At 69.2% G+C, this 7,869-nt stretch overlaps 1 protein-coding gene across 8 annotated transcripts; it reads left to right on the top strand.

The window, feature by feature from the left end:
- Positions 1-1,258: 1,258 nt before the first annotated feature.
- VWCE (von Willebrand factor C and EGF domains) lies at positions 1,259-7,779 on the top strand. Of its 8 annotated transcripts, none has more exons than XM_072038603.1 (20): positions 1,570-1,745; positions 2,540-2,634; positions 2,730-2,819; positions 2,944-3,072; positions 3,155-3,271; positions 3,348-3,464; positions 3,685-3,813; positions 3,895-4,217; positions 4,294-4,387; positions 4,457-4,539; positions 4,948-5,035; positions 5,170-5,255; positions 5,392-5,509; positions 5,710-5,795; positions 6,167-6,263; positions 6,370-6,452; positions 6,539-6,629; positions 6,731-6,813; positions 6,928-7,018; positions 7,139-7,779. In XM_072038603.1, the coding sequence occupies exons 1-20, from the start codon at positions 1,585-1,587 to the stop codon at positions 7,507-7,509; spliced, it is 2,532 nt and encodes an 843-aa protein (XP_071894704.1). In that variant the 5' UTR covers positions 1,570-1,584; the 3' UTR covers positions 7,510-7,779. The 8 variants fall into 8 exon arrangements, with proteins under 8 accessions (XP_071894700.1, XP_071894704.1, XP_071894703.1 ...); XM_072038602.1 differs by having other exon boundaries at positions 6,367-6,452; XM_072038601.1 differs by having other exon boundaries at positions 5,140-5,255; positions 6,367-6,452.
- Positions 7,780-7,869: the final 90 nt, after the last annotated feature.

The raw sequence follows: 7,869 nt of genomic DNA, 5'->3' as shown, positions 1-7,869 counted from the left end.
ATGGCAGCAGCCCTGCAGAGGTAGAGGAGGAAGGTGTAGGGATACAGCAATGCTCACAATCTTCCTAGGATCATCCCCCACTGACCAGAGAGCCTCTGCCTGCTAATGGTTGATCCCTGCAGTAACCTTGCCTCCCTACAGCAAGGGTGGCTTACAAAGAGGGGTCCTGGATTTCCACAGGTGTAGGTTTCCATGTTCCCAGAGGATCGTTGGGATGGGATTCCTGCCCTTCCCAGATGCCCACACAGAAGGGCTGGCAGCGCTGAGCTGGGCATGCAGGAAAGCAGCTCGCTCCCCTGGGTGGCAGCTCCCTCTGCTTAAAATACAGATTAATAATTATCCTCCCAGGCTCCACGCAGCTCTAACCTGTCCAAACCAGGGGCTGCCCGGGCTTGCTGCTGCAACGATGCCAAAATCCACGGGAGGGGGCCGGGGCAGTCCCTGGCTGCCCTTTTCCCCGTGGTGGTGCCTGTGCTGGGGTTATCCTGGGCCTCTGCTTGGGTCCGGCCGTGCTGGGCTGCACCTCACTTGGTGTGTGTATCCCATCGGTAACGGAATGGGGTCCTGGAGCTCCCAGCCTGTGCTCAGCGAGATCTGGGCCACAGCAAGAGGGGAGAAGGGAGCCAGGATCCCAGGACAGGTTTTCTCCCAAATTCTTCCTTCCTTCCAGCAGCACTGACAAAGAGGTTGGGCAGCATCCTGAAAGGCGAGCCTGTGCTGAAACGGGAGCTGGGCTTTCAGCAGGTCTGAGCTGTTGGGCAAGCCCTGCTTTCTTCGAGGAATTCACGTGGAGGCTATATTTGGACATCTCTGCCTGTGTTTAGGAGGGGGGAAGTGGACTGTGACCCTCTGCAGCAAGCCTGCAGCCTGTGTGCTCGTGCTCCCTGGGAGCAGGCGCCTTTCAGTAGCTCGGGAGCTCCTTTTGCCTGCCCAGAGCTGCTCCAGTCCCTGTTCTCCTTCCCCACATCCAAACCCGGCTCTGCCCAGCTCCCCAGCACCCTGAGCAGCGCGGGGCTGCAGGTGCAGACGCTCCCAGCCTCCCTGCAGCAGGGATTTTGGCAAATTTGGTGCATGGCCCTCATCCCAGGCTTAAAAACCCTGCTCCATGTTTACCCCTCCACATCCCCTACATGTGGCACCCCAGAGCCATGCACCCCACACTGCTGGTGCCCTGGGTGACCGTGCTCAGGGTGATGCCACCAGGGAAGGGGCTGGGCAACCCCGGGCAGGTTTTTAGGGCCGGCACGGAGCTGAGGGCAGCGGGTGGGTGCTGCCACTGCAGGGACTGACCCCTTGTGACCAGGGGCCAGCCGCCCAGCCCTTTGCTCCCTGCTCAATCATTTACCTGCCCGCGACCTTCGCTTCGGGGCGAGGGCCGTGGGGGGATGCGCGCCGTGCCGGGGGGGGCCCCGCAGCGCCCCTCGCCCCTCGCTGCGCCCTTCCCCACCGGCCCCGCTCCACTTTGGCCCCTTTATCTGCTGCGTGCTCCTCTTTGGTGGGTCCCCGCGCAGGGCTGGGAAGGCAGCCCAGTGCCGCCAGGAGGAGGAGGAGGGGTGGGGAGAGGCCAGGCCGGAGCTTTGCCAGATGTGGGAAAGGAGAGAAGGGGGGACGCTCGCCGCTCGCTCGCTTCCCCCCCTGCTCCCTCTCCGTGCAGCCGGCCTCGGGGACCCCATCCCGGGGTGGACGCGCGGGTGTCACCGAGCCGGGGGCGAGCGCGGGGGCTCGGCGAGGCGGGGAGGCGCTGGGTGAGCATCCCCACGCGCGGGGTGGGAGGAGAGCCGGGTCCCCCCCGGCGCTCCCCGCTCTCGCCTCCCTCCACCCCCCGCATTGTTCCCGGCCCGGCGGGCGGGAGGAGGAGCAGGGCCAAGGGCCAGCATGCGGTAGGCGCCCGTGCCGTGCCGCGCCGTGCCGCGCCGTGCCGTGCCGCCGGGGAAGGCAGGCAGGCAGGAAGGCAGGCAGGAAGGCAGCGCTGCGAGCGTGCTGGAGCCGCCTGTCATGTTGCTCGAGCTGCTCGTCCAGGCTGCCTGTGTGTCCCTGTTCCTCCCGGGCGGCCAGGGCAGGGTGTACCCCGGGAGGAAGAAACCAGCCAGCTTTGCCGTGGAGAGGTAGCCGGGTCCCCCCTCTTTTTTTTTTTTCCTTCTCCCTCTCGCAGCTGCACCTGGGAGCGGTGGCACGCCGAGCCCTCGGCTGCTTTCGGGGCTCCCCGTCCCGTCCCGGGGCTGGCACCCGCTCGTGGCTCCGTCTGCACGGGGGCGAGGAGAGCGTGAGCCTCGCGTGGGGCTCGCTCCCTGCGTCCCTGTGCTCCTCGGGGACGTTTCTCCCCTGTCACCATGCGCTGGGGCGCGTGGACCAGCTGGGGTGCGAGTCCTCTCCAGCTGTCCCATCTCGTTGGGTGCTCGCTCCATGCCCTGGTGCGCCCCGAGCCCGCCTTCACACTGCATGGGATGGGGCGTCTGTGGGCACGTGGGTGCCCGCTGCCACATGCGTCCCCTTCCCCGTCCTCATGGGCTCGGCCCCTCTGCCTCTGTCCCTCGCCCAGGCGCCGCGTGGGGCCCCACGTCTGCTTCTCGGGCTTCGGCAGCGGATGTTGCCCCGGCTGGATGCTGGCTCCGGGCAGCGGGCAGTGCACCCTGCGTGAGTACAGGCACCCCAGGCCCTGCCACGCTCCCCAGGATGGGGCTGGGGGGTCCCCACACCCCTGACTGCTGCCCTGTCCCCGTGCCCTGCAGCTCTCTGCCCCTTTGGCTGTGGCAGCGGCTTCTGCATTGCCCCCAACCTCTGCTCGTGCCCGGATGGAGAGCAGGGCATCACCTGCCCAGGTAGGGTCCCTATCCCCTCCTGGGGCAGGAGCGAGTGCTGTGGTGCCACAGGGTTGGAGGGGGGAGCGTGGGAGGGTTCCAGGGGTGGCCCCGGTGCCCCGCGGAGCCCCTGCTTGCCTTTCAGAGCCCGCGGGGACGTGCGGGGAGTACGGCTGCGACCTCTCCTGTAACCACGGTGGGTGCCAGGAGGTGGCCCGCGTCTGTCCCCTCGGCTTCTCCATGGTGGAGACGGCCAACGGCATCCGCTGCACCGGTGAGACGGGCGGGTTGTCGAGGCGCGGCGGGGGGCTGGCGGTGTTTCCCCCGGCTCCTAGATGTCCCCCCCTCGCCCCCAGACATTGACGAGTGCCTGAGCGCCGCCTGCGAGGGGCTCTGCGTCAACACCGAGGGCGGCTTCGTCTGCGAGTGCGGCCCCGGCATGCAGCTCTCCGCCGACCGCCACAGCTGCCAGGGTGCGCGGGGCCGGGGGTCAGGCGGGGGCCAGCGGGGCCGAGCTGGGCCCGCCGAGCCTCAGCCTCTGCCCGGCAGATACGGACGAGTGCCTGGCCACGCCGTGCCAGCACCGCTGCAAGAACAGCGTGGGCAGCTACCGCTGCTCCTGCCGGCCCGGCTACCACCTCCACGGGAACCGGCACTCCTGCGTGGGTGAGCGCTGCGCGCCGGCCCCTCTCCGTGTCACCACGAGCCCCAGGCTGCGGGGACGAGGTGGCCGTGGGCACGGTGCTGCCGCCACCTCCTCGTCCTTGCTTGGGCCGTGCCCGAGGAGATGGCGCAGCAGGCACCCCCGTGCGTCGCGCTGGAGGGGGTTTTTTTCCCCCGTGAGCTGGCTCCTGCCCGGGTACCGATGAGTCCTCGTGTTCCCCAGATGTCAACGAGTGCCGGCGGCCGGGAGACAGACGCGCCTGTCAGCACGCCTGCCACAACACCCCAGGCAGCTACCTGTGCTCCTGCCGCCCTGGGTACCGGCTCAGCGGTGACAGGGTCTCCTGCGAAGGTAACTGGAGGCTCCTCTTGCCAGGGCGGGTGAGCAGGACCCCATGTGCTCCCTGAGCAACACTCACTCCTTCCTTTCTAGGCTTCCCCAAGTCCATCCTGGCGCCCTCACCCATCCTGCAGTCCCTGCAGCATCCCCCCACGCTCGTCCTGCTCCCTCCCGGCCCTGGGGGACCCCTCCTGGTCCCCAGGGGCTCTCCCTCTTCCCACCTCCCCGCCGCACCTCCGGGCACCCAACCTCCTCCCTCCTCACCCACCACCGTGTCCCCGGCCACCGAGCTGTCCCCACGCGGGGACGGAGCCCCCGGTACAGCCGCCCCAGCTCCTCGCTGCTGGTACCAGGGGGCCCTCCGAGAGCCGGGCACTCGCTGGATGGAGCCGGGGTGCCGGAGCTGTGCCTGCCAGGTAAGCTCCCTCTCTCCCCATGCCGCTGCTCGCCATGCCAGCTAGCCGTGGCGCTGAGCTGTGCTTGTCCCCGCAGGGAGGACGAGTGCTCTGCGAGGCCGTCAGCTGCCCCGTGCCTTGCTCCCACCCGCTGCCCGCCCCGGCCGGGGGCTGCTGCCCCAGCTGCACAGGTGAGCCCCGGCAGCCCCCAGCCCTGCGCCCCAGCATGGGCCCCCCCTTGACCCTCCTCTGGTTTGCAGGCTGCTTGCACGAGGGGGTGGCCCGTGCCGAGGGTGACGTCTTCTCCCCATCAGATGGCAACTGCACCGTGTGCGTGTGCCTGGTGAGTCCACGCCATCCTGCAGGGGGGTGGGCTGGGAGCGGGGCCCGGGTCCCATCCCTCATGACACTGTTGGGATGCCTCGGGCTGGGCTTTGTCGGCACCGGGTGCCCGTTTTGGGGAGGTGTCACAGTGCTCGGGGGGGCGGCTCCGGAGCTGTGGGGCAGGGGCCAAAATGGGAGCTGCAGGTTGAGACGGGTGGGTGTTTTGGAAGTGCCACCCCACAGCAGGTCCCCGTTGTGCTCAGCATCAGGAAGACAAAGCCGTTTTCTTCCCTTGAGGAGCAGCTCCCCAAAATTGTCACCGTGGTGGTGTCCAGCGCTGCCAGGCCCTGCTGGGGTGCTGGACTGGAGTTTGTGGGGCAGACGCTTGCCTCCCCATGACCTCGCCGGGCTCTGCTCTGCTCCGCAGGCTGGAAACGTCTCCTGCATCTCCCCCGAGTGCCCCCCGGGCTCCTGCCCCAGCGCCTCGCCGCCCGACTGCTGCTCCTGCCAGCCAGGTGGGACCCCCATGCGGCGGGGGGTGAGGGGCTGTGGGTGGCACCGCCGGGGATGGGCTGTGGGGTCGTGGCAAGGCAGGACTGTGCTCTGCTCCCCATCCCAGCCCTGCCCTCAGCGCCTCTCTCCTCCCCAGCAAAGTGCAGCTTCCGCGGCCGCACGTACGTGCACGGAGCCCGCTTCAGCTTGGACGAGGACGACTGCACCACCTGCGTCTGCCGGGTGGGTCTGGGGACCCCACAGCCACCTGCCGGGGGGCCCGGCCTTTGTCTGGTGTCCCGTGGGGCGGAGGGACGCCGCGGGCAGGACGGGTGGCCCCAGCACGGAGCCGCTGCGTGAGGTGTCCCCGTCTCTGCAGGGTGGCGAGGTGGAGTGCTCCTTCGCCCCCTGCCCGGCGCTGGACTGCCCCCAGCACCAGCGGCACCTGCGGCCCGGGCAGTGCTGCTTCACCTGCAGGGACCCCCCGCGCCCCTCGGGTGAGCCAGCACGGGGGTCGCTGGGGGAGCTGGGGGAGCTGCATGCTGGGGTGCACGGGGATGGGATGGGCGTTTGGGGGCATAGTCATGGGGTTTGGGGGCAGGGAGCACCACCCACGTGCATGGAGAGGCCGGTGGGCTGGGTGCCCGCATCCCTGTGGGTGTCCCTGTCCCCACCCGGGTGTCTGTTCCCCCCCCAGGCTGCTTCGTGGATGACAACGGGGTCGAGTTTCCCGTCGGACAGATCTGGTCTCCGGGCGATCCCTGTGAGTTATGCATCTGCCAGGTGAATGAGAACCTGCTCTGCTTCACTCCTCCTACCCGTCCCCATCCCTGTCCCCGTCCCCTGCATCCCTGGGCGTGCGGGGCATGGAGAGACCAGCTCTGGGAAGGAAAGAGGTTTAGACACCGAAGCCAAGTCCCTCTCCGGCTGCCTCCTGCCTCCAATGTGCTGCCTCTGCCTCTCCTCCAGCCGGGCTCCCGGGACACCCAGCCCTTCCCTCGGGACACCAGGCTGCTCGTGGCCGTGGTCCCTGGCAGCTCCCCAGCTCCGTGGGCTTTTGCCCCTTCGATTTGGGGTTTAAACCCATCGGTTTGGGGTTTAAGCCTGCCAGCACGGGCCCAAGGTCCCTGCCACGTGCCTCTCCCCCCCTGCAGGCTGATGGCTCGGTGAGCTGCAAGAGGACGGACTGCGTGGAGACGTGCCCCTACCCCATCCACATCCCCGGGCAGTGCTGCCCCGACTGCTCGGCAGGTGACAGGGACATGGGGGGCACTGGGGGGGGCCGGGGTGAGGCTGCCCCCAACAGCCAGCCAGCCTGGGGGTCTCCAGGGCTGCAAGCCTGCTCTCCTCCCGGCAGGATGTACCTACATGGGACAGATCTTCTACAACAACGAGACCTTCCCGTCCCTCCTGGACCCCTGTCTCAGCTGCATCTGCCTGGTGAGGCAGATGGGGGCTTCTCTGGGGGCTCCCCCCCCCTCCCCAAACCCGCGCTAACGCCCAGCCCTCACGTCTCTCCCTGCCAGCTGGGCTCGGTGGCCTGCTCGCCCGTGGACTGTGCCATCTTCTGCACCTACCCCTTCCACCCCGAGGGCGAGTGCTGCCCTGTCTGTAACGGTGAGAGCCCGCGGAGGGGGCACAGGACCACGGCCCCCACCCTGCCGGTGCCCCCCCGCCCCGCTCTGAGCGCTGCCGCCCCCCCTCCCCGGCACCCCTAGACTGCAACTACGAGGGCAGGAAGGTGGTGAACGGGCAGACCTTCAGCCCCGAGGGACAGCCCTGCACCCGCTGCACATGCCAGGTGAGCCCGCGGGGCACCCGTGGGGCTGCGCCAGGGAGCGGGCGGCTCTCCCCTGCCTCCTTCCTCTTCATCCTCCTCCTCCTCCTCCTCCTCCTCCTCCTCCTGCCGCTGCAGCTCGGGGAGGTGAGCTGCGAGGAGAGGCCGTGTCCCCACTCCTGCACCGAGCCCCCTGCGCTGCCTGCTGCCTGCTGCCCCGCCTGCCAAGGTACCGGGGGCTCGGCACCCCTTTGTGCTGTGGATTTTGTGTGTCCCCCCGCCCCCCTCCACCCCAGGGACACTGGGCCGGTGGTGATGTTAACCAGGAGCATCTCTCCCTCCACCGCAGACACCCAGCTCCCACTGCAGAGCGGCGCCGTGCCCCCGTCCCCGTCCCCATCCCCGTCCCACAAGGAGCCCACCGGCACCCCCCAGCCTCCCCGCCACCGCCTGGCCCAGCTCCTGCTGCACGCTGCCCCCTTCGGCCCCTCTCCTGGGGGGGAGCCCCCTTCCACCACCCCGAGCCCCCCCCAGCACCGTGGGGCGCTCTCGGCTGCTGCTCTGCCCCCTGCTGCCCCCCCTGCAGAGGCCACGGGACCCCCGGCTCCCACGGGCAGCCCTGGGTCGAGGCGGGACGCTGAGGGGCACCCTGGGGACGCGGAGCCCTCGGCCGTGCCAACAGCCAGCAGGGAGAGCCCCGGCGGGCACGCGGCTCCCTAGAGCCACCCTGCCTGGAGGAGGAGGAGGAGGAGGAGGAAGGCTGCAGGACCAGCAGGCCTGGCTGGCCAGGCGTGGCTGGGGACGGGGCGCTGAGGCACGCAGGTGGCCGTGCCGAGCACCCCGGGATGGTGACACATCCCCGCGCCCCACTCTCTCGGGCGGAGGGCGCGGGGTCCCCCAGCTCCTCACCGCCCCATGGCGCAGGAGGCTGTGGGGCCAGGGGGCCAGTGCCAGCTACTCCCTCCCCCAATAAAGTCACCCTGGTATTTATGCTCCCTGCTCCTGCTTGCGCCCACCAAGCTTGCGCCCAGCTCGGGGCGCTTTGGCACGGTCCCGGAGGTGCTTGTCCAGCCCAGTGTG

This window comes from Anas platyrhynchos, chromosome 5 (genome assembly GCF_047663525.1).
Source record: "Anas platyrhynchos isolate ZD024472 breed Pekin duck chromosome 5, IASCAAS_PekinDuck_T2T, whole genome shotgun sequence".
Lineage (NCBI taxonomy): Eukaryota > Metazoa > Chordata > Aves > Anseriformes > Anatidae > Anas > Anas platyrhynchos.
Note: the sequence above shows the minus strand (reverse complement) of the source record. Positions and strands in the feature narration are given on the sequence as shown.

What these genes read in the sequence shown, in the direction of transcription:
- VWCE (XM_072038597.1), top strand. Translation starts at nt 1,585, where the DNA reads ATGTGGGAAAGGAGAGAAGGGGGGACGCTCGCCGCTCGCTCGCTTCCC. An exon ending in GCAGGGCATCACCTGCCCAG is followed by an intron (nt 2,820 to 2,943) that starts GTAGGGTCCCTA and finishes CTTGCCTTTCAG; the next exon opens with AGCCCGCGGGGACGTGCGGG. An exon ending in CTGCCCCGACTGCTCGGCAG is followed by an intron (nt 6,264 to 6,369) that starts GTGACAGGGACA and finishes TCCTCCCGGCAG; the next exon opens with GATGTACCTACATGGGACAG.